The sequence below is a fragment of the Aspergillus tubingensis genome (assembly GCF_013340325.1).
Source record: "Aspergillus tubingensis WU-2223L DNA, scaffold_4, whole genome shotgun sequence".
NCBI lineage: Eukaryota > Fungi > Ascomycota > Eurotiomycetes > Eurotiales > Aspergillaceae > Aspergillus > Aspergillus tubingensis.
This window is the reverse complement of record NW_023336278.1, coordinates 1,111,479-1,136,503: the sequence shown is the minus strand read 5'-3', so window position 1 is coordinate 1,136,503 and position 25,025 is coordinate 1,111,479. Positions and strand designations below refer to the sequence as shown.

The 25,025-nt window shown below is 47.6% G+C and overlaps 8 protein-coding genes across 8 annotated transcripts; 3 read left to right on the top strand and 5 right to left on the bottom strand.

Annotated features, from left to right (window-relative positions):
* Positions 1–110: 110 nt before the first annotated feature.
* On the bottom strand, positions 111–947 carry AtWU_02926 (nitro/flavin reductase; the record flags this gene model as incomplete). The annotated part of the gene is made up of 1 exon (XM_035498039.1): positions 111–947. The coding sequence occupies one exon, from the start codon at positions 945–947 to the stop codon at positions 111–113; it is 837 nt and encodes a 278-aa protein (XP_035353932.1).
* A 3,004-nt stretch (positions 948–3,951) lies between these two features.
* On the bottom strand, positions 3,952–4,659 carry AtWU_02925 (GNAT family N-acetyltransferase; the record flags this gene model as incomplete). Its single annotated transcript, XM_035498038.1, has 2 exons — positions 3,952–4,169; positions 4,248–4,659. The coding sequence occupies 2 exons, from the start codon at positions 4,657–4,659 to the stop codon at positions 3,952–3,954; spliced, it is 630 nt and encodes a 209-aa protein (XP_035353931.1).
* Positions 4,660–5,442: 783 nt separating this feature from the next.
* Positions 5,443–5,795, bottom strand: AtWU_02924 (FAD binding domain family protein; the record flags this gene model as incomplete). The annotated part of the gene is made up of 2 exons (XM_035498037.1): positions 5,443–5,621; positions 5,681–5,795. 2 exons carry the CDS (start codon positions 5,793–5,795, stop codon positions 5,443–5,445), a joined length of 294 nt encoding a protein of 97 aa, XP_035353930.1.
* Positions 5,796–9,627: 3,832 nt separating this feature from the next.
* On the top strand, positions 9,628–11,242 carry AtWU_02923 (FAD-binding oxidoreductase; the record flags this gene model as incomplete). The annotated part of the gene is made up of 2 exons (XM_035498036.1): positions 9,628–10,075; positions 10,137–11,242. 2 exons carry the CDS (start codon positions 9,628–9,630, stop codon positions 11,240–11,242), a joined length of 1,554 nt encoding a protein of 517 aa, XP_035353929.1.
* Positions 11,243–11,644: 402 nt separating this feature from the next.
* AtWU_02922 (putative tannase) lies at positions 11,645–13,369 on the bottom strand (the record flags this gene model as incomplete). The annotated part of the gene is made up of 1 exon (XM_035498035.1): positions 11,645–13,369. The coding sequence occupies one exon, from the start codon at positions 13,367–13,369 to the stop codon at positions 11,645–11,647; it is 1,725 nt and encodes a 574-aa protein (XP_035353928.1).
* Positions 13,370–15,834: 2,465 nt separating this feature from the next.
* On the top strand, positions 15,835–17,571 carry AtWU_02921 (ankyrin repeat domain-containing protein; the record flags this gene model as incomplete). Its single annotated transcript, XM_035498034.1, has 1 exon — positions 15,835–17,571. The coding sequence occupies one exon, from the start codon at positions 15,835–15,837 to the stop codon at positions 17,569–17,571; it is 1,737 nt and encodes a 578-aa protein (XP_035353927.1).
* A 768-nt stretch (positions 17,572–18,339) lies between these two features.
* Positions 18,340–18,977, bottom strand: AtWU_02920 (isochorismatase hydrolase; the record flags this gene model as incomplete). Its single annotated transcript, XM_035498033.1, has 2 exons — positions 18,340–18,626; positions 18,689–18,977. 2 exons carry the CDS (start codon positions 18,975–18,977, stop codon positions 18,340–18,342), a joined length of 576 nt encoding a protein of 191 aa, XP_035353926.1.
* A 2,532-nt stretch (positions 18,978–21,509) lies between these two features.
* On the top strand, positions 21,510–24,581 carry AtWU_02919 (nonribosomal peptide synthase; the record flags this gene model as incomplete). The annotated part of the gene is made up of 1 exon (XM_035498032.1): positions 21,510–24,581. One exon carries the CDS (start codon positions 21,510–21,512, stop codon positions 24,579–24,581), a length of 3,072 nt encoding a protein of 1,023 aa, XP_035353925.1.
* Between the last annotated feature and the right edge of the window lie 444 nt (positions 24,582–25,025).

Here is a 25,025-nt window from a genome sequence, read left to right as displayed (position 1 = left end):
CAAATTGTAATCGCCAATGCAAACTTGAAACTTCACCCACCAGCGTGGCACAGACCATCATGCTCAAACGCGGGAGAATATAAAGATGCCAGTCAATTCCAAACACACACTTAGTGAAATTTGAACCCCGTCTCTTGCAAAGTCTGCATTATCTTCTCCCTTCCATCCAATTCCCCTGACGCCATCAAACCTGCGACAAAAGTCGCCCAGCTCTTGCGACCGCCCATGTGATGCCACTCATAAAAGTCGCTTAAACCCTGATTATATTTTTTGACATTTTCCCGCTGTGAGCTATTATCCCAAGTCTCCATATGAAGGACCTCCTTCAGAGGCAATCGCGGCTTGATGCTCGTTGAACGGACAGGGTCGGGTATTCCAATCGCCATCCCAAACAGGGCGATAGCCCTGTTTGGAAGGTGTAGCAATTTGGAAAGCTGAGCAGCATTATTCCGTGCGCCGCCGACATAGCAAATTCCTAGCCCCATCGACTCTGCAGCCAAAGCAGCATTTTGCGCAGCCAACGAGGTGTCAATCGTCGCCATGATAAACATGTCCGTGTTATCTAGTGCCTTTCCTGGCTGGTTCTCCCACCCAGAAATGTTTGTGAGACGATCAAGATCCGCACAGAAGAAAAGCATAAGTGGTGCATGCTGGATGAAGTCTTGGTCTCCGCAGAGCTTTGCTGCGGCGGCTTTGCGGACGGGATCTTGAACGGCTACCGCGCTCCATACTTGCAGCATGGAGGAACTCGAGGCACTTTGGGCGGCGGAAATAAGGGTTTCCAGGGTGCCAGATGGCAAGGCATCAGACGCGAAGTGGCGGCTGGATTTGTGGTGCCAGATTGCGTTGAGAACTGAATTCGAGCATGTGGCTTTTGGTGGTTCGCTGCCTAGGTAGCGGGCCTCAAGGGCGGCCTCTGTCGGGTTGGCGTCATTGTAGTTCTCCATGATGGTAGGTAACTTCGAACGTATGAAGGCTGCTGAAGGCTGTTGAAGGCCGGATTAGAGGGCAGCGGAGGTATGATTTATAGGCATACCAGAATACACTCCACCACCTTTTAGCAAAACCTCTGCATCGAGAGGTGTGATTTATAAGCCTCTCAGGTTGATTTGAAATTCTCAGTACCCTGTTTTTCACAGTGGTCCTGCCAATGTGATTAAAAACTGATATAGATTTTCTAGGCTGTGGGGGCTATGTACCAAGGAGACATACTATGGGGCAGATTGGCACCTTAAATGAGATTCGACCAATCAGTCGAAAGATAACTTGCCGGTTTATTGCCACGGATGGAATGGCTGATATTGCCACATCCACACTATCCCTCTGGTTAGCCTCTTGGTAGGGGGTAGTATGTCTGCCACAACTCTCAGTATGGAGACGAGCTCCAAGTGTCCTGAAGGCTCTCCATTGGGGTGAATATCTAGATGGGGCTTTGATTTTGTTTCTTCGGAGATCGGGGTTTGCTGTCCCTAATGCCTTGGCGATTAGGGTCTGCTCAGGGGCTTCCCGCCATCGAAATGAAGCCTGAGACATGTTTGTTCCATTGCTCGAGTCGCTTGGCGTTGAGGGGTCGCATAGATTCGTCCCGTTACTCCCGGATGAAGTCCGGGATTATTCACCGAGCACACTCAGCGCACGCACCTGGATGCGTACCCCACATCCCAGCGCCAGTCATTGAGCAAAAAGCGGCGCCATGTCGGGCCGAATCCGGACATAGAATCCCAACCCTGCCGGCGAAGAACATGCTACATGATTAGCATATGTATTGTATAAGCGAAAGAGATACTTACCCCATGAAACAAATCACCATGCGTCTTTTTGAAGCTGGACTCAGTAGACCCTTTTCCCCCTTGGTCTTCTTGTATATGCAGGGTATATGCCAGGTATAACTCACGCAAGAGCGTCTCAGGTATGGGCGAACTTCCAAATTGGAGACCTGTGCGCGATTTTATTTTTGCATATGTTAGACATATCTCTCTCAATTATAAGCTCAGCATATGTAAAGCACATACTTGGGTTCATGCAAGTACCGCGCCTGTTGCCAGTGGTGGTATAACACCCAGTGCTCTTAAGCACTGTATCTGTTAGCATATGCTAAACTGATGCGTAGATCTGACTTACTTTTCACCTGCAATCCTTTCCTCGAAACCCGTATTCGCTTTCGAGGGGTTTTCCACTGTATATTATCAGCATATGCAGAAAGTATGCCAATTTAAATAAGATACGGGCCCAAGATGGCTTGTCGGATAAGCCGGCGTAGTTGTGATATATCAGCATAGCTTTAAACATATAAGGTAGCGCCCTATAGAATAGGCGTGGGAAGGTTTTACTTCATCTTTCGTCCACCAGGCATAATACTGCAGAAAGTTGTGCGCCACTTCCACAGATGTCGTGATCTAGAGGCTTCGGTTCTCCTCCATATGGATAGGTCTCCGCACAGCGGTTGGGCAGGACACTGCAGTATACATCTGTGTTCGAATTGCGGTCATGCCATATAAAGCAGGAATGACTGTTCTCCCGTCAGTATATGCAAACTATGCGCTCTTAGAAGACTTACCATCATTCACAAATTCCTCGTTTCTTATAGAAGAGAGATATAAGCGCTAGATACTCAATAACGCATATGCCGGAAAAAGACAGTCTGCTTTCCGACATCGATACATTATTATATGTATAGATTATAAGTATAAATGAACAAATTTGGCCAGGCCTCGGGATATGCTGAGCTTGGCGCATTGGAGTTGAACGGCGAGCCATAGACAAGACAATTCCCATGCCTTTCTCCTAGGCTTCCGAGATATTTTCCAGTATTCTGCGGATCAGTTAGAGTATAGCCTCATGAGAGGCATCTTCTGGGAGCATCTGACGTTTTATGTTGGTGATTGTTTAATCATCAAAAGTCATATGTTTGTATGCTGCCTTTTCGAGTTCGTTTACAAACAAGACGAGTTCCTAGGCCTCCTGCATGCAGAATCCGCATTTCCCCAATGCTCCCATTCTTCGTCGCGCATACTGCCAAACCGAGATATTGCTGCAGCAAGATGACACGGTTTGCGCTTCAGCTTAAGATAGTGATGCTCAATATGACATAAATGAGATATCATTGAATACCATATAGAAGATTGTCTGCTAGTAAACACAGACTATACGTCTCCTTCGACCATTGAAGACGATAGAATTGCAAGGATACCTTACCAGGAAAAAGATATCTCTAGTATACTCATAGTCAGAATAAGATAATTTATGAGTGGATAACGAAATGGGAAGATGAGAGACAAAAGCAGAGGGGGTTATTTATAAAAGGAACGACCAAGAGACAGGGAATGGCTCGAGTTGAGGAACGCAGGTGGTTAATGTCCTGATTGAAGCCTTTTGCCATGGTGAATATGGAATTCACCCCCTAGGACTGGAGATGAAGTGAAATCAAACTAGAGCATAGCCATGCAGTATATTAGTAAATGGCTGTAACATGCGAGGTCTATAAAATTGAAATTCACCCTATGAGTTCGAACAGCAGATTCCGAGTATATTGGGGCCGAAGTTGAAGTTGTACTCATACTGGTCCTATCTTCTCTCTCCTCTCATACTCATATATCGAGTCACCGCAGGCTGATTAAAAATTTCGGAGGCCCTAGGTATTATGCCAAAAAAGGACCGCACCTGCTTTTGGTACATTACAAATTGATAGGCTTCCTCAGTCCCCCACACGAGTGTTTCTAATGAGAATCCCAGAACCTGTGACCAGTATACGTATACAATAGGTGTGGAGTTGAGATCATCTCTTATAGTAGTTCCATATATTCAATGATCATCCATTAATGTATCTCCAATGCCTGAGATCTATTACTTGAGTATTATCCGTCATCGGTAGTCTAAACAGAACAAAGAACAAGCTTGAACGAAATAATCTCATCCAGCAACAGGCTTCCTCCTATCCCTCCGCATAGCAACCTATTCCTGCGACCCTGTGCTCCCATACTTCGCGAAATCCAACCCTGCCACCTGCAGATCCCGCCACCCATGCTTCCAATAAAGCGGATATCCATCCTTTGTAGCCTCCAAATACACTCGAGCATTTCTTGCATCAGCACGCTCAATACCCCATTTCAACAATGCCGTTCCAACACCATTACCTTGAGCTTCCGGCAAAGTAGCAAGGAATTCCAACACTGCTGTAGTCAGTACACGAATACAGCCAATCTTTCAAGTACCGCAATGATAAATATAAGAGCGAGTATTCAACATACTGATATCACCCTCCTCAAAATGTGCCCGCTGCAAATCAGCCAGGAGATCCTTAAACGCTTGATAAGCCTCCATATTGAGACCTTCTGGGTACGCTTTTCCATCGTCATGAGCCGCTAGTGCATCTAAGCCCGCAGAGGACAATTCGACAACGCTCGTTTCGTAATCCTTCGGAAACAACCATCGAGAGTACCCAATAACTTTGCCCGAATCATCATCAACGGCTACCACAACATGCACTTCCGGCGATCTGAGCTTGTCTAGACAACGGGCTGTTTTGAGTGGCAAAGTTCCGGAAACGTCGACGTTTGGGAACAACGCGGACCATAGTGCCTGGTGGTTGAAGCTGACTACATTGATGTTGGCAAGGTGGGGAGCATCTTGCTCGGTGGCATAGCGGATTATGAATGGCATTTCTTGGGGTTATTTTATTTGATTTGGATAAGTTTTGTATGGAGGATTCTTGGCTCGGTGGGATACGAGACTACTTATACGACTACGGGGTTAATTGCTTACATTGGGAGAGTGGAGCACAGGAGAATTGCCGACATGAGTCAATGTGGGTGCGGATGAGTCTTTTGGCTAATAATTGGTGAGATTGGGGAGATATTTCCGTCGGATGAGCCGGGGAGAAGCGTAGAGGCGGAGGCTAAAGTTAACGATTCGAAGTCGGGGACCAAGTAGGGCATGGCTGGTGGGGCAGAGTCTTCAGGTCCCGCCATATTATTTGTTGACAACGCCGAACTTTGGCTGTTATCGGTTCTTGATTGTTGTAAGCAGGCCTATTGTAAGATGGTATCGAAAGAATATGGTTGAGCTCAAAATCAAGCAACACGATCCATTATCCATTGTATCATGTTGCTGACCGACTTGCATTATTTGTCGCGACCACAACATTTTCCGTGATGAACATCCAGTAATTGTTCCAGCTGAAATATATCGACTTCTTCAAATGAACGCTGTTTCCTTTGTAATATGGGGACCTGGACCTGTGAATTTTGTCCTATCATGCATGGTATATTTTATCTATGTTAGGAAGCAACCATGCTCAACCCCCAGAAGTTGCATTTTCTTTCTAGAGACTAGGACCCCACTATACCGTATGTTGAATACGGTGGTGAAGGAGATAAAGTACAATGGCCGCATCCATATCGCACCACCAGTCAGAAGTCAGGTACCAATCCACAGCCTTTTTTTTTAGCAGTAGTCGCTGCGGTCCTTGCCGCCATCCTTGCAGCCACCACCGCAGTATGTGATGAAAGAGATATCGCCATTGTCGCCACCGTTGCAGTGGAAGAGGGATTCACGAATATGGGCATCGTCGGTCGGCTGGTGGGCAGCATCGAGGGCGCCATTGACCTGGGCCCCGTACTTGCCTATCAAGAGGGCCTCATCAGGGACGTGAAGGCTGGATGGAAGAGGCCAGTTCACATACCAATGTTCAAGAGGTTCCATCCACAATAGTTAAGCCCAGTCTTGCAGTTCCTTGCGGCGGCAAAGGGAGCCAGTGCAGCAAGGAGAGCGAGAGGGAGAAGGGCGGTCTTGACCATGATGACGATGATGTATGAGTTTGAAGAGAAATGAGCCTTGTAGAATTATAATCAGAGCTAGAGCCAGATACTGTTCGATGAAGAATGGGATGAAGACTCAGGATAGGGAGGGATTCGTTCTCATTCTTATACACCAAAGCTCTTCGACTTCAGTTCTCACCAATCCGTATGTCTCCATATTGATAAGTAACTGAAACAGAAGGGTCAATCGATACATTGTAGCACGCCTAGTTGGACGCCTGACACTCTTCCTAAGCGCCTATTAGATGTGTTTGGACAGGGGAACATTGTTACCCCATCAGACCATCATGCAGGGTCCACTCGAAATACGAGGATAATTTCTTTTTGTAGTGTAACCTAGTGAGACATTTAATGTATTCAAAAGCACAATGGAGAGAAGCTCCCATCTTTGTTGGTTCAACACTATGTGGGCATATGGCTTAATTAATTAGTATACAACCATTCCCTTCCAGATTTATCATGTTCGAAAACATCATTCAAATGAAATCTCAAGCTGGTGACCATGACAGTGCTCCCACTCAGCAGTCACTACAGCCTCACGCACCAAAGTCAGGCGCCTGTCTAGTCCCTGCAGTCAGCGATTCCAGCCCTATAAGCGTAGTATTATTGACAATTCTCAAAGAGCCAATGAAAGTGGTGCTTACATGCTACCGTCTGCAACTGCGAGCACCCTTATGCAGGGTTCATGCTTATTCAAATCAGGCCCCCCATCGTTGCTTATTGTGTTACAATCTGCAGGGACTGGTCTTGACAACCCAGCCGAGAGGGACAATACAACTATCAACAGACTGTTAGCCCAGGTTCGCAAGGAAATAGAGGAAACACCGCGAGTAACTATCGCCGGCCCGAACCCATCTGTAAGGCAACCTGTTACGACGTGCCGTTGCAGCAAGACGCTCAATGGGCTAATGGCACTTGTACCATCAGACCCTACGCCGGTGATCAGCGGCCATTGGGCAAATAAAACTCTCAAGCTAGCATTAAAACAGGATTTCGTAGAGACTGCGTGTCTGGTGATTTCCCAGCTTACTGACCCCTTTCGGGCGGAGTTCATAGTTCCCTCAGGCAGCAATGTCGGTTTCAGGCTCAAACCTAGATTTCCCACATAGAAAAGGTAATGGTTCCAGGGGGGAAAGGAGGCTTATTATTATCCACTAAGCTTTACTGTAGAAGGCAATACACCGCGGCTTTCACTTCCACTATTCATCAGCTTCCAGATTCACCATTGCATACCAGTCAACGCATCGTAGGACCACAGGGTGGTTTCTCTTTCCCCCAGCTTCACAGAGGTATTGGAATGGTGAACCAGATAGCATCCAAGGTAACAAGGGAATCGCTGCTTTCGAGTGAAGGGCTTCTCCTGGAGGACGAAGAACTATATAAGTGGCCTTCCAACCTCATCTTCCTTACCTTTGCGCGCCCTCACTTCTCTAATAGTATTTATCTTGACATTGACTTCTTAGCCTATATGGGATGACTAGTGCTCATTATACACAGGAACAATCTGCTGGAGAAATGAAAACTGTCTGCAGGTCAACGCAGACTGGTATTGGTATTGCAGGCCTTGCTATACTCTGCCCTAAATTAGTAGCTTCCTGTACTTCTTTTTTCAGTCACGAGAATGATCATTATAGATTTAACGGGCTTATCGTTGATTCCCATGATACAAAATGAACGAGCCAGACAACAACTACACACCTCACCATCCTGTGGTCTCACATACACATTTATGGACACACATCTTCGATGTTTATAGCTAATACATGTCAACGTCGAGATTCTTATCCTCCCATCCGACTCTTTCTGTTACTAGATCCTGTCACAGACTGTTTAATATACTCAGAGTGCAACCCTCATGCGACACGTGCCAGGGCGTCTAATGGTCCGCAGGACCATGGCTCTGGCCGTACCCGACCGCATCATAGATCTACCCACTGAGGAATGCGCCTGGGCAAATGTTTGCATCATGTGTACACTCTGAGCAAATACGGAAATATAAATGAAACTGAATCAAAACTTGGCTCCGCGGCACGCTTTGCACAACGCCATAACGTGTTGTTATATCCTTCCAAAGGGAATGAGAGGGAAGTTTACATTGAATATTCTTAATAAGTGACAGAGTACCCGGTGGTTCAGAAGCGCTGGGGAGTTTTCGAATTGGGAATATACGCTCATTTTTCCCTCGTTGATCGGGTGCTTGGTTCTAAGTGGAGTTATCGCCAGAGATTATCCTCCCTACGCATTCGAAGAACAGCACCATCGGGTAATAACTATTTAACCCTGATCTAACCTCCAGCACGAATAGGCATACAATTCATCTAATTCTGCCATACTGTAATTCCCACCTATCGGATTGGGGGGGCAACATGATGCTGTGACTCTCAAGGAAGCGTACTGCTTGCGACACCCTACCTCGCGGTTAGTTGCTAGCGTCGACAAGACTTTTACCTTCCGCTCACTACGGCTAAGAAGGTTTATGTGTACACGACCCTTAAGATCTGCAGGCTTCGACTGTATGATGCTTTACTTGGAGCTCGACCGCAAGGAAAAACATGAAATGGTCAATGCTTTTAACGAGAACTGCGACAAGCATATGTTCCTCATCATGATCTACATGGTTATTTCGGCAGGTTTAAACCTGCAACAGTACTTCCGAAATGTTCATTTTGATATCCGTCGCCCTCGCTCGGACTATTGTAGAGCGGACAGTCAATACTGCTTATCCGATGTTGCTTGATGCGCAAGCAAATGTGTGTACTGGGATAAGGCCCGAGAAAGCGACTAACCAGGCTGATCCTTTACCGAATAAATCACCTGACTGCGATCCAGGACTTCCAGGTCAAGTAAATGCCGGACAGTCCAAGATTAAAGGGTTTCAATATTTATTCTTGTCCATTGAAAATCGTTTTACTGGACGAATGGATCAAGTACATTAGCGTGGGTAAATGACGGCAAGCTCATTCGCTATTCTACATAGTTATGGACCCTACAATATCAACCGAGTCTCTGATGTGAGACTGGTCACGATAATTTTCACAAGTTTCATACCATGTTGGATTGGGCTTATATGTTCCACAGTACTACCTGGATTCCAGCCAAAGTAGTAATCGAACCGCTGTCTTTATCACTGGCTCGGGAACTATCACCCTGATTGAAGACATAGTGGCTGCTGTTCTTTCTATCTTGCTACTACATTCTCGATCTGTGTAATACCTTACCAAAGTTCAAGCTCAATTTAGCAACAAAGCGCACAATAAATGGTGAGGGACGGATAGATCCGTTACATCTGCGGGGCATAGCAAGGGGCGGGAATTAGCATTTGGGATTAGGAATGATAAAGGAACATATTATATATAAAGAGTCCAAAGTATTGTGCTCATTGTAGATCAAATGAGTCATCTGACATCGCTATGTTTCTTATATTGGGTAATAAATAGGCCTTGAGGGCCACGTCTTTGTCTTGTAATCGGGCCGTTCCCAAAAAGATACTCAACAGTATGCGCTGCGTACAACACGAGATATACGCTCTGAGTTGTACTTGGCCATCTGATCACTATTCAATTCATTTCATGAGGTCAAGTTTCACCAACAATAGGGGACACCCTAACAAGTCAAGGCTTCTTCCATCCGTAGTATACGAAAGATCGCCCCTCAAACTGGTAGCTGAATATATAGCCAGCCACAGTCCCATTCAACTCCCAGAAATGGATGTTACACAGCAGCAAACAGATGCATTAGGCCATCAAAACCCACCCTTCCCGATCTAACAACCCTATCATCCAATCCAATCAACTTACCAAGGACAGCAAAAATGACGGTGTTTCTCTTAAAAACGGCCCTTAAGGATATATTCTCCGAAAGGTTCGTCCTCGCCCCCGGCCAATCTGCCTACGAAAACCTCAACGACTCCCACAGCTCAGCCACAGAAAGCGAATTTGAACCGGGATGCATCTTCTGTCCGCGAAATACCACAGACGTGTCGCGCTTCCTGAGCATCGTCAAGCCTTTCACTGATCGAGAGGAAATCAGGTTCGCTGTCCGGAGTGGAGGTCAACAGACAACACATGCATGTGCGAATCTCGATAACGGGATCACGGTCGATCTGAAACTGCTCCAGGGAATTGAGCTTCGGGAAGGAATTGTAAGGATCAAGGCCGGGGAGCGATGGGGAAATGTATATGATTTCCTAGCGAACCACGGGTTAGCGGTTGCAGGGCCGCTCTCGACGGAAAGTGGAATTGGGGGTATTGCGTTAGGCGGTATGTTCGCTCCTCTCTTTTCTTTTTTTCATGAATGATGATAGCGACTAACTCCAACCAGGTGGATTATCACTCTTCTCATCTCGCGAAGGCTTCGTCTGCGACAATGTCGTCAATTTTCAGGTTGTGCTTGCCAACGGGACAATTGTGAATGCCAACCCGAAAACCAATTCGGATCTCTGGCAGGCTCTGCGCGGCGGAGGCAACAACTTTGGAATCGTCACTCGGTATGATATGCGGACATTTCCTCAGGGCTCTTTATTTGGAGGAAGCCTCTGGTATGAGTGCTGTGGGTTCCCACTTCAGATCAAAGCGCTGATGAAGGTCCTACAAACGTCGCAGCATGTGTGCGATATGTATCTGCGAGCGACCATTGTGTATCAACGTGAATGGGGGTACTTGTGTGAGAATAAGTTGTACTATACTCGTGCAAGGGCGGTTCCAAAAGCCCTCCGACCGTTAATGGAAATGTCGTATGAGGTGCAAGAGTTGCGGAACGTGGGGATGGTGTCGGTTCCGGAGGCTGTGGCGTCTGTGCAGCAGCGTCATAGTCCGGGTCCTGGTGTGGAGATGGAGAGTTGGAGTCAGAAACCAGATGTGAAAAAGAGGGATCGGAGGCAAACAAGGTGTGCGTATATGAACACGACAGTGAAAGCAGATGAGGACACACTGTTGAAAATATTTCGTGAGTTCTTTGAGGTGGTGGATCCGGTGAGGTTCACGAAGGGACTGCGGCTGTCGATGTCGTTCCAGCCGTATCCTGTATCGTTGATGAGGAAGTCGAAGGAATTGGGAGGGAATGTCTTGGGGTTGCATCGGGCGGATGGGCCGTTGATAGGAATATTGTTGCTGGCGTATTGGGATAATAAGGAGCAAGATGGAGTGGTATTGGATTCGATGAAGTTGTTGCTAGGGAGGATTGAGGACGAGGCTGTTTCGCGTGGGACGGGGTCTCGTTTTAAACTGATGAACTATTCATCTGACTTTCAAGACCCCATTGGATCTTACGGGCCTCGAAATAAGCAACGGCTTCAGGAGGTTAGTCGAAAGTATGATCCGAGTGGGATGTTTCAAAGGGCAGTACCTGGGGGGTTCAAGTTGGTGGATCATTATTGGATTGGGGGTGACCCGTATTTCCAGTTTCCATATATTTCATACTACCAATGACTTTATATGGATCTCCTTTTCTTCAGTATATCGTAGTATTATAGTATGAGAAATTCTCTGCTTTGTGATTTAGCATGAGCCGGGTGTGATCTGATATGCGACTGGTCTGTCATGCTTTTGGATATGAGGATGAAGATGGGAATGGTAAGTAGTCAACACTTATACGTCCCGAGGTGGAAACTGTTCCTTCCAGTAGGTAGAAAGTACTTGGAGTCCCGGCCAAAGGTTGTTGGCTACACTGTTTACATACCCCGGACTTTGACAATCGAAACAACGAGAGAGGAAAGGATCAAGACTTCAGATATGTATTTGGGAAACGAAAAGTAGCCTCCATTCAGTCCGGCTATATTGACAAACGATCTTATGTACAAATCAAGCTGGCCCCCTTCGAATAAACAGCCCCTAGTACACAGGCATGGGAACCGCATCCAAGTCATAATGCCAGCTGTCAATTGAACGCTGGTTATACACGCACTCCATGGTGGTGCCATTGTTGGTCCACAAGGGTCGCAGTGGCCAAGCACAGAGCTGCTGGTTCTGTCCTTCATTCTCTCCCTGGAGCACGGTCGCATTCAGCGTTGTAGGCACTACTCCGTTCTCCACCCAGTCAATCATCACAGCCATGTTCGTCTGTGGGAAGGGGCCGTTAGGCATAGCATCGTTGGTCGCACAATGACCCGCTCCTGGGACAGTGTACAGGCGATACCACTCATTGAGCGCCTCAGCACTGGAGTTATAGTCCTGATTGGGGTACATAATGCTGCGTACTGATTCCCAATAGCGGATGGATGCGGCGGTGGGAATACTGAAGTCGGCATCACCATGGTAATGGATGACTTTACCTCCAGCATTGTGGAAGGGCGTGAGGTCCGGCCATGTGGTCTGCAAGGTGCTGTAGTATTCCTGCAAGCCGGAGATCATCCAGTCCTTGAGCGTGTCATAGGTAATTCCATCCAGGCTGTCCAGTGTAGTGGCATTCTTGTCTACCAAGAGAGCAATGTATTCGCCTCCAAGCTGATCGATATCGAGTCCCCATTGGCCTGTTGTGGAGTTGTATTGCGTCTCGGCATCATCGAAGGCGGCTGTAGGCTGGTAGGAAAAGTAGACACGGCGACCTTGGGAGTCATGCAATCCATTGATGATGGTTTTCGCGACTTCGATACCCTTGGCGGAGACCGTGCCATTCTGTGCAGGGGTGCCCCTGGATGCAGCGCACGAGTAGGGCTTACCCTCGATTGTGCTAATGTCAAAGTCGAGCAAGCAGAGATCGGTCCGTGCAACCACCCAATCTACCTTTCCGTCCATGGCATCACAGGCAGCGATGGTCTCGTTGACGATCTTGTCCAGCTCACAGGGGGGTGGGTAGTAATCCAGTGTCTTCTCGACGATGTTGGAATAGAGATGTTGAGTCTGTTGGAAGGACCAGCGGAATGCTGGAGCGCCAATGATGGCTCCGTCCCATTCATCGCCGAATCGCTGCACTTGACTCCAACCTTCGCGGCCTCCTTCAGAGCAGCCTTGATAATACGCATACAGCTTATCGCTGTCGCTCATCCCGTAAACATTCCGGGTCAGGGCCTTTCCAAGCAAGCTAAGCTCCCGATGCGCTTTGTATGCAAACATGTAAAGCGTCTCGTAGTTGAGTGTGCCATTGGCCAACAGCATAGCCGTGTCCGCATTGTTTGAGAATCCTCCAAAACCGCCATCTGTCATACCTGACGCGGCCCCATACATGACACCACCTGGCAACGATTGGTCTCCGGAGTTGATTGCATAACCACCTCCGCCAGTGGAGAGCCAGCGGTTTTTGAAATCTGTGGGTGCGGGGAGCCAGATTTCCAAAAGAACTTGGTCACCGTCAATGCCATCGTGGGAGTAGGCGAATGTGACGTTGCAATAGTCAATCGTGGCGCTTGGGTAAAAGTCGCTGGAGAAACTGCTGTTCGTTACGACTTCGGTCGTCACAGAGTCCGAGTCAATTGTTATGCCTTGGATGAATTCAGAGGGTGGTAGAGCTGCCTTCACGACGGAATCAGTGCAAAGCTCTGCCAACGTGGAAGGAGTTGCAGCATTTGCCAATGCCGCAAGGGCTGTGATGGCTATGGAAGCCCGAGCGGGTGAGCGCATCCTGTCAACAGTAGCCAGAATCTGCCAGCGAGAGATGAAAAGAAAATGAGAACTGGGCCTGTCTGCTTGACCCACAGAAGGACACATGCGCCCCTTATTTTATATCGTAGATCCCGACACCTAATATGTCGAGCAGTCTTCTTGCCACATGAGTCGCAAGCAAAACGTCGTCATCGGTCATCCGGATGTGCCGTTAAATTGATTGAGTTTGTGGGGAAATTATGGGGATCATCTTCATGATACCGCTTGTGGTTCTGTGAGTCGACCGGTCCTCTGAGTGCCGATTCCCGACAGACTCGATCCCCGCACATTTCCACACTGCTGCGGGGGGTTGCCGGAGTACATGTCCACAAAGGGTGTACATGACCGAGCAGGGACTAGTCCCTTGCGGTTTATGATCGGTTGCGACCGCCTCATAATCTCTTACAGAAAAATGCCCGTCCAGCGATCTCGGTTCTGGTGTTTGTTGGGTTTGGCATCTAACACACGGGTTTGGAAAGGTAGACACATTTGATAGTTCGTCACGTCAGCGACGATGATCAAATGAACTATCATCGGTTCTGGCCAGCATTATCAAAATAACCATCCGGTGTATACGGATGAAGCAAAAATCGGCCGAACAAGCTTTTTCAGGAGCTCTGTTCAAGGCACGATAAGATGCACGCTGACCAACCGTCATGCCGTATGCTGCCACACGCCCGCGTCATCCGCTCTCATGTGACGCGAAGCTTTCGGCAGAAGCTCACTCATTGGCTCACAGCCAGCTATCAAGGAGAGCGAAATGATGTTGGTGAAGCTCCCCACAGCCGAAATGAAGGACCGAGGTCATAGCACCCTTATTTTCCGGGTACTTGGAGAGGTACCTTTCTCTGGCTGCACACATGAAATGCCAGCAGTGCCTAATCAATTAGATGATCAATTAGGTAGTTCGGACAACCCACCGTGCATGACCTATCCCCAGCTTTTTCCAACATGTTTTTGTGGAGACGCGGAGATTGGGTGTTTGTGGGGAAAAGGCGGGGGGAGTTGCTGGGCTTGGACCCCGTCACTGTTGTGATGTTGTGATTCGCAGGCCGGATAAGACGTCTTCCGGAGAGGAGATCTCAAGGCCTCAACAACATCCTGTGTTTGGTCTGGGCACAGTATCTATCTTGATGAGGGATATTTGCAATCACCGATGCCAGGTTTGAGACAATCAATTGGCTGCATGGCCTGGTGGTTCCCCACGGGTCTCATCTCCCATCAGTTCAGTATCTCGTATAGACCCCACTCCCGAAGTCGCGATTTCCAGACCGGCCTTTGGTAAAAGTGACAGATATCTCTTGGTCACCTTGGGGGTTGTCAGTGGCAGCGTCTGTTGGACATTTATTCGTGCACCCTGGCTTACCTCTGAGCATTCTAATCCCTCACACTCGGCAAGTTATTGTCCGCACCGAGGAGAACTGATCATTAGCTGATGATTTTGCTCAACTATCGGTAGCCTCTTTGCCTTCATTTCAATCATTGAGAATTCTAGAAGGGGACGCCCTCGAGCATCCATCTGACACCCGGATGGAAAGCGGCAACAGACTGGCTGCCCTGTGATCGTAGCGAGTCACCACAGACTAAACGATTCTTGGATAATGTGCGAGAGCATCGGAATGAAGCAATTCCTCTTCCAACCAGGCGTACTTTTTTTCTTCCTTATACCATTATCATCAAGAAACCTCTGCCAATTAGTAGCTCTTATTGTTGGACTTTCTTGTTCCCAGTTAATGGGTAAGTCCCGGCATTTATCTCCGGACCCAATGTCGTGTGTTAGGCGTATATTTGATCTCATATGTCGGAATCTGATGGTGGAAATATCATCCGCTTATGCCAGACTCGAAACCCGAAGTATGACACATGATTTTGAAGGGTTATCTTCTTGTTGAAGGGCGGTTGCCTAAGGGTCACTCGAGAAACTCAGACTGAACATCTATACTAAGAGTTGCCTCAGAAGGTCAGCAAACCGAACTAACAGAGCGCATTCAACTCAACCTTCACTGCAGCATCGATGTGATTAAAATTGACCTTCTTGCTATTGATGAAGACAGCCCCTACGCTATCAATAGGACTCAACCTGACTATCGGAAGGGACAAGAGTTCGGCACAACTTCGACGTGTGGACAAGTGAAGACTTCAATTTCATCCAGGATTACTTTGTCTGGTTTTATATACCGTATGGTAATATGGTATCTTACAGAATCACGCAGGGGTGATGTATTGAATCTTCTGGTCACGAGAAATCGCTCTTTCCCCGCTCAAATACCTTTAGAGCATCCTTGACATAGAAGGTCTCCGTGACATTCGCGACAGGTGTATTGATCTATCTTCACTCGAAATTCTTTGGTCCCTCCAATCAATCCCTACTCGTGCGAGCCATCAGGCTATCTCTCCAAACACCTTCGTCGACTCGGTTAACGACAAAATAGCTTACTCCCACAATGGAGAGAACTTTCCCAGGAGCTGATGTGATCTGGTGGAACGCAACCTGCTACCATGTACGATGTCCATTTTGCGAAGCAGTTCATCGCCATCGGGTCAACTCGTTGGATTGGCAGGCAAACAATCTCAGAAAATCTCATTGCGAAACATGCGAGACATACTTCTGCTGCTTCCCCATGAATGAGAAAGGTGAGGTAGCCTATGAAATCAACAAGAAACGTGGTAGATACGTCAATATCTGTGTTTTAAATGACAGCGATAATGATGAGGGCGATGATGATGGCGATATTGATCAGCTGGCAGCTGATCTAGCTAAGGCTACTACCGCCGCAGCAGACGAAGAAGAAATTACTATGAATATCCCAGAAGATGCAAAAGAATTAGTCACCGTCGACTTAGGAGATTTCCCGCTTGACTTAGGATGCGACGTCCAGCCACTTAAACAGAAACGGATTGTCCAGTCTATCTGCGACTGTATTGCTGGGCACACTAAAGCGGTTCAAGAATACTTGGAGACATCTAGTGAGGTTCAGTTGTTTGTTCGAGGGCGGTTTCCCTTCAACGGTAAAACAACCCTCATTCGCGCAGCAGCTGAGAGTATCCCAGAGATGCTGTCGCTTCTCATCGAACACGGAGCAGATGTGAATTCTGTTGATAACGGCGGAAGGAGCGCTCTAATGGAGGCAGCGCTCTTTGGGCGGGTGAACAATGTCAAAGTACTCCTACAACACGGTGCGGATACCAATATCCGGGACGTCAAAAATCGACTGGCAGTTTATTTTGCTCAGGAGCATGACGAACTTCGAGAGGAAAGGAACGATCGTACTGATGACTATTTTGAGGACACTCCCAGAGCGGCACTCGATCGCCGGGAAATTGTTCGCCTACTTAGCGCAGAGAGACGAAAGTCAAAGACCGCTTTTGGAGAACCACCCACGTTATCGTTGTCTCGGTCCTATAGTTTCACATCATCCAGTATGGGAGAGCCCAACTCAACCGGGAATTTAATAGTATCTGAATTGGAGGAGACAGTAGCGCGACTAGAAAGAGGAGGAAAATTCCCGTCTGTTGCTGCTATAAGCCGATTGACAACAGTTCCTGGGCAAACTCTCAGTGTTGATGATCGCCAGTGGACAGATGATGTCTCTTACATTGCCAACATAGTGGGTCATCATTTTCCTTCCCATGACCATGATGAGGATATTGCCTGCCACGCCGAAAAGCAGTTGATAGCATATTTCATTGATCGCCACGTTTTCCTTCCACGGGATCTCCTGCCGGATCCGAAACTAGGAGAGGAATATGAAAGGACACAGGATGAGTTTGAAAGGTTCTATTCAACCACCGAGAGAGGACGGGAAGTGACTCGTCTCCGGAAAAGCAAGCGGGACTTGAAGTACGAGCTCATGTGTAAAACGGAAGAACTCGTCAGAAAAGACGATGAGTATCAGGAACTGGAGGCAAAACTCAGGGCTGTTGAAGCGATACTGAACCGACTGAACGCTAGTCCTCGCGCGCGATTATTGCAGAAGCTAGAATGCAAATTGGAGATACTAGATACGCGACGATGGAGACGTCGAGACCTGATCAGAATGGCTGAGGCACCACCGCTACCGGCTACTTTATCGAAGGCAGCCATATTGGTCAATAAAGCTCCTTGTGATGATTGCAAAGCGTTCACGGACAAAGTCAATGAGCACTTTGGAATATCCATACAATTGTTTGCAGCAGTTTGACCTCTATGAATTTCTTAGTTCCAGGTTCCGTAGGCCTGTGCATTTTAAGGCCTACCTTCTTACGTATGCTACAGTTTTATGCACTAGAATGATAGCAAGCAGTCTTTGAAGTACTCACTACTGTCTAATCGTATAATGGTTGGGGATACCGTATCTAGTTCTAGCATTAGCATACACCAGGACCTGAAAGACTAGGTATTCTACTGCTATATAGCAGCGAACTAGTGGAGGCTTTGTACTCAGTGAGTAGTGGTTCCGAGATAGAAATGACCTCTGGAGGAAGATATGCCTCAGGGTATGATCGTTGCCCTATTTTGCTGATCTTCCTGATCTTCCTTGTACGTAGCCGTCAGGTGACATGACCACCCCATGTCGGGTACTGCGATGTCCGTTTGCCGATGGATCGGCTGATCGCAGGTCTACACTATTTTGGACTATCGGTGAACATCAGCTGGGCGCAAGTGGGGCGAGCCTATAGCGTCTCCCCGCCCAGACATGCATCCCGAGCCCAGACCCTACTTGCCCCTCCAACATGCTTCATTCGAGTCCCGCCAAGCGCAACTATACTCCGATCTTCCAACTTGGCCTGCTCAGCTTGGCTGCCCCTGTGGCGTACGTGTTCTGTTCTGGGCTCGATATGAAGGAAAGGAAATGGCGATGATAATGTCAATTATGGTGTATCTCGATGAAGCCCGCATTTCAGGCAAAGTTCCTGGCAATTCTAACATGTACAAAAGTAAACTAAACCGAAAACAACAAGACTGTGAATCAGGCAACCTGTTGCTTTTCCACCCATTTCTCCCACCGGATAACGCGAGCGCCACGTGTCGAGAGGCGAAGTTCAACTTCACGCTCGATCTCCTGGGCGGTCTTTCCATCAGCATCGTAGGTAGAATGTGCGCCAGCCAACACAGTTACGTGGAAGCCAGCTGCCAGTGCTCCGGTACATGTTGCTTCAACGCATTTATCGCTCTGCAGACCGAACGCGACGATTTCGGTGACGTTGGCGTCGCGCAGCCTCTGCGCAAGGTCGCGGTTGGATTTGAATGTGTCCCCTGTAGAATGCAATGATGCGTTAAGCTATGTCCATTGACATCGAGCATAATGGGCACCGTACCTGTCTTCTTTGCAACCAAAATTTCGCCCTCTACATCCGCGCGGGGGTTAAAGACGAGCCCCCAGGGCCCAGTCCCCTTTACTAGGGCTCCGTCATTTGCGGACTCTTCGTGCTGAATGAAAACAATAAGTGGACTGTTGCTCTTTTCATTGGAGTCTTTGATGGAACGAGCCGTCTGTAAGATCTCTTCAGAGGCTCTAATGACGCGATCCGCCTGGGGGACGCGAGAGGTAGGATCAACGGCGATATGGTTCTGAATGTCGATAACGAAGATAGCAGTTCGAGGCATTTTTCAATGGGTATATTAGTGCTTTGCTGAAAAAATGACAGGGAATAACAACGTGGAGATTGATGGGATTGAAGAATTGACTCAAAAGTTGAAAGTTGAAGAATGTAAAGAAAGGAACAAAATCCGGCGAGCTTTGTTGCTCCTGAAGCTCCTGCACGTGTTGGACTAACTGGCAACTGACCCCTCCTTGGTCTGATTTGGGAAACAGCGGGGCATCAGCTGCTAGTGCCTAGTGGCGGGAATCATGTCCGCCTGCCGCAGGCTAGAAAGTACTTAGAAGTATCTAATACTGATGATCAATAATAGTTAACAGGTAAATCAATGTTCTTAGTACATTATAGTTACCTCTCTATAAGCTTGGCTATAAGGATCGCCTATCGCTAGCTTTGATACCCCGCCGGAATATTCTGACTTCTCCATGACTTGATCCATTTCATTTAGTGTGTGGCTTACCGTCATTTATATGTAGACCCCGACTTTGTATTTCTAATTCAAAAATTGTGGGTACATACACAGCATTTGCGCGGAGGTACCTAGTGGCCTCGGGCCTACGTTCAGCGTCTTGCGATACCATAGCCGATGTGGCATCAGTATCCAAGAAATGTGACTATTAAATATTCGCCCGCTCGATCTAGCTATAAGATATCCGAGTGAGGCATTATGTTTTCTTTTGGGATAACAAAAGTAATTAATGTGCTTCAATTACATAGCATTGGGAGAAACTAAAACCTCCTGCCACGTCTGCTTAACAACGTACTATGTTCCTTTCACTCAACATCATCATAACCTCATAGACCATCTGTTAAAGGCCTGTAGTCGTGGAGCTACAAGGTATTTGACGTGGAAAAAATCCAATGTATAACTTCAGCTCAGGTGGCGGCCTGCTTCATTCGCGTCGTCAATTCCGGCTACTTGTAGGGAAGGTAGATTACCATGGGACTGTTGCTAGCTAGACTAATTGGTAGTCCATTTGGGTCCACCAACAGATGCTGTATCGGGGCGTAAATGCCCCGTTGATCTCGGAGCACATAGCAAGGATATGGGTGGACTTGCCTCCGGGACATGGGGTTTACCTTCATTGTTGAACGGTATACCTTTCCAACCTCCCTCAATATTAAATATCATGAGCGACTAGCAGGTGGATGTGTATTTAGTACCATTGGAACTAAGGTTACTAGGTCTTCTTCATATTTTAGCAGATCGTTAGTGGCCTGTATTGTCCACTTATGGCGAATATGTCACGGCCACTACCGCATCCTTGCAGAGTAGGGATATAAAGTTATTCAACATCTCGAAACAAAATAGTAATTTTTCGTAAACCAACTAGACTAACAGAATTCAGAGGCTCACTGATAACACCAACGTTACTTTTGCGATTGCGCCAAAGTATTGCAGGCAATAAAGTTGGTGTCGACAAGTCTCCAGGAAAGAGAACACTTCGGCAATTTTCCTAAGACTCTATGACAGAGTGCGAAACGATCATCAGTGGTATTCATTGGAACAGTATTTCCGCGTATGTCAGAGGTACTATCGCTGTCGGGTCAGGGTGATGATATGAGTGAGGCTTTTAAAAAACTGGAGACAGATAGATATATCCTACAACATTAGTGGATAGTTAGAGTTCAGCGTCCCACAGCAGCAATGAAGTTAAGAATCCTGTCATACTCCCCGAAGTACTTTGCTACGTCTTCACACCCCTCGAAATCATCTCATTGTCCCTCCGAAGGCCTAAGCGCTAGAGATAATGTAAGGAACATGGTGAATGATGTAGTTCATGTTGTTGCCACCCGAAGCCTTTCCCCGGGATTCACAGAGTCAAATCGAGGCAATGCAGATCATCTCCCGTCGGCGTAAGGACCTGCGAATAGAATCGTGTGATTTAGAGAAGATCAGCAACCCATGAAACAAAGACCTGTCTATGTGAAATTTCATTGTTATTATATAATCATGACCATAGTCTATAGCTTCTTGTTGAGATATAAATTTAACTCTTCAATCTACTAAATAAGTAAGGATATGCAGATAAGCTTTAGGGACTTGATGGGATTCTGTTAGGGTTTGAAGTACTATGCACCGAAACAGAAGCCTGAAATATCATACCATCATGATTATAGTACAATATGTTGCATAATTTGTTCACCTCCCTTAGAAGCGAGAGCTTGCGAAGAGAATTTAGTAATTCCCTAAAATATCACTGAGCCACATTGTAGGTTCGTCCATGGAGAAGACAAGAGTTATTGCATAATAATGATCATAGAGCATTGCCTCTTGTTTGCAGGTTTGTTTTGGAGCTTGTCTCGATCAACATTAGCAAAAACTAGACTGTCTGCTTGAAATCCTGTTGAGACGATTGCTGCATGCCGGTTTTGAAGACGAGATGAAATTCAAATATTCAGCAGTAATCTGGTCCGGTAGGGTATAAAGCAATCCCTGTGCGTCTGATATAGGCATTCCTGTGTTTGATAACATCGCAAATATTCATTAGAACTTTCGCCCCCATTACTTGCAATCTAGAAGTCTTCACATATACAAATGGAAGCAATCCTGGTACAAAAGGCTAACACGGCTCCGGATGCTGTGGCGGTTGTGGATGATGACCGCGTCGTCAGCTACCGGGAACTGATCGCCCGGGCCGACATGGTTGCTGATCGACTGGACCAACAGGCTTTTGAGCCTGGCACACCGGTGTGCATTGTGGCCAATACTGGACTCAACCAGGTCATGGCTCAGGTTGCTGTTCTTCGCGCAGGAGGGAGTTGTGTTCCCGTCGACCCAGCTGCGCCTGAGGATCGCCTCAAGTCCATCCTGGAAGACTTGAACACTAAGCATATCATCACCGATAAAGACAATATCGATCGAGTTGAGAAAAAGAGTGCCATTCTCATCGAGTCAGTGCTCGAAACAAAAGTCGAAATGGATACGGAGACTGCGATTACTGTTCGCATGAATAGTCCAGAGTCACATCGCAGCCATATCATGTTCACCTCGGGTTCAACCGGCCGGCCTAAGCCAATTCAAGTCCTCAGCAGCAGTATTATTCACGCTCTCAATAACTTCCCCTTCGGGCCGCTGCTTCCCTCAGACCGGATGACGGCCCTCATCACACCTGGATTTGACCTGTCTATCTGCGAGATGTGGCTGACACTGCTCGCCGGCGCAACTATCGTTCGAGTACCCGATCTTGTGCGTGCTGATCCACCATCTCTGCAGGACTTCGTGCGTGAGCATAAGGTTTCCACTATGATTGTACCCACAGCCCTATTTCACGTTGTTGCGTTAACTGCACCATCTACTTTCGGTGGGCTACGCCACGTCGTGGTCGGGGGTGAGGCGATCAGTTCCAGTGCCCTGCATAAGGTACTTGAGGCCGCACCTCCGGAGAATCTATGGAATGGCTACGGCCCTGCAGAAGCGACTATATTTGCGACGGTGGGCCTATTAGATACAGAAGAGATGCGACGTTCACGCGTAAGTATAGGACGGCCTGTTGGGGATACAATGGTCTACCTCCTTGATGAGGATCTCAATTCGATTATCGAGCCAGGGCACACTGGAGAAATCTGCATTGCGGGGCCTCAGTTATCGCCGGGATACCTTAACCGGAATGAAGAAAACGAAAAACATTTTATTTCTCTTTCTGCAGCTGTGTTGGGTGAATTGTCAGACCAACCTATCCGAGTCTACAGAACCGGCGACTTTGCTCAGTGGAGAGACGGGAGCGGGGTCCTTGAATTCGTCGGCCGGGCTGATGACCAAGTCAAGATCTCGGGGTACCGGGTGGAGCTAGGGGATATTTCATGCTGTGTTGAGAAACATCCAAAAGTTCACGCGTGCGTTGTCAAATATATCCCTGAAGAAAGCAGCTCAGGGTATATTGAAGCTTATGTGGTTCCATCCAACTGGGATAGTCAAGTCACTTCTGACGAGTTGATTCATTGGGTTAAAGAGAGCTTACCCCAATATATGGTGCCGAGCACGATATATATGAAGCGCAGGCTCCCTTTATCCCATAATGGAAAGGTTGATAAGAAGGCGCTTCAACCACACGATGAAACAGAGCAGCCACACCACCGAAAGGAGGGAAAACATCCCAAAAACAATATAACCAAGACCACAAGAACGAATGATCATGAGGGAAAGGAGGACATAGCTCAATGGCTTTTATCGACACTGCAGGGATTTCTCCCCAAATCGGAGATCAGTATGAATGACGACTTTCTCTCCCGAGGACTGACCTCTCTTCAAGCAGCTCGCCTCGTCGGTATGATCAAACGGGACTATAAAGAAAGCATCACTCTGGCTCAACTCCATCAAAATCCAACGGTGGAACAACTTGCAAAATCCATGAACAGCTCGAATAGCAATAGCGCGCAATTCAGTCTAGAGCGTTGCGTGGAGGATTCCAAAGACTTAGGGTTTGACCTCCTCCCCCCTGATTGGCATTCCAAGGGCGAAGGTCGCGTGTTTCTCACCGGTGCTACGGGGTTCCTTGGTGCACATATACTTCATGGGCTCCTATCCATGCCATCGGTACACAAGGTTGCTTGCCTTGCCCGCGGCAAGGATGCCGTCGATGCCAGCACTCGAGTCAAGAAAACGCTGGAGAAGTACAATCTCTGGGACGATCGACGGGAAACAACCCACAAGATCATGGTCCTGCACGGCGACATGGGAGATTCGACTCTCGGGCTCGGGGAGAAACAATTCAGATGGCTCATAAATTGGGCGAGCGTTGTCTTTCACGTTGGTGCACGGGTTAACTGGTGCCAGCCTTACGAGGCGCACCATGTGCCTAATGTTCTGGGTACACGGAACGTTATTCGGGCCGCAATGCTAGGTTGTCGCAAATCTCTTCATTACGTCTCGTCGATTGACGTCTGGACCGTCACCGGATACATCAACAATGTGGACCGCGTGTACGAGGATGAGTCGCTAGACCCACATCTCAATGCCCTCCCTTATGATACCGGATACGCGGCGAGCCAATTCGTCGCCGAACAGATCGTTCGCCGAGCACGTGCTGGCGGTCTGCCAACTGCAATATACAGACCCGGATTTGTCATCGGCCACAGTAAAAGCGCCCTTGCCAACGAGAAAGACTACTTCTCTCGGTTGATTATGGGAAGCATTCAATGCGGCTGCTTTCCTCATCTTCCCGATCAGTTTTTGGATTATGTGACAGTCGACTATGTTGCGGAGGCTATTCTGCATATTGCATCCAGTCGGGACAATATCGGTCGCTCGTATCATATTGTGCCACCAGATAGGTCTCTGTCGATCGGTCACAATCAGAAGTATACCATGCTGCGCGATATCGGATACCCAGTGAAGATGGTCGACTATAGGGAGTGGGTGGAGAAGATCCGTAACTCTCCAGGAAATGCATTGGAATCCATGATGCCCCTGCTTGACGAGCCTGTTTATGAGGGTTTAAGCCGGCTGCAGACAAGCAAAAATACACCTGTGTATGATCCGACGAACACGACACGCGCCTTGCAAGACCGACCGGACATCAAGTATGTTGCTCTTGACTCAACTTTGCTGAAGCGATTCATCGAAAACTGGGAAAAACGCGAAGTTTTCACCTCTTCACCGTCATTGTGAAGATTGTCTAGGTGGGGGAACAGGTTTGTATGATAGTACCGTGAATAAAATGTGGAGGACTCGTTGGCATTAACTGCCTACATCCTGAATGTAGCTTTGTATTATATACTCAATCGCAATTAGAGCAGTTTTCCCTATCTTGATGGTGACTGCGGAATATGGGCATTTTGTAAATCCGGTAGCGATTCTTAACAAAACGCCAGAAAGGCACGTGGTACGCGTGTAGTGACCACATGACCATCTCCATCTATTGCCGCTTAATGGGGTCTTCACTTTTGACAACTACACACTTCTGAATCTGAACATTAATATAATCACTACAGCCATTATAATTCTCTCAAATGCCTGTATTGGCTATCTAAAGCTTTCTATGCGACTATTATGATCTATGTGACTTGCTGTATCATGTGCCCAAGATGCTGGTAACCCTCGAGTAGGATCAGA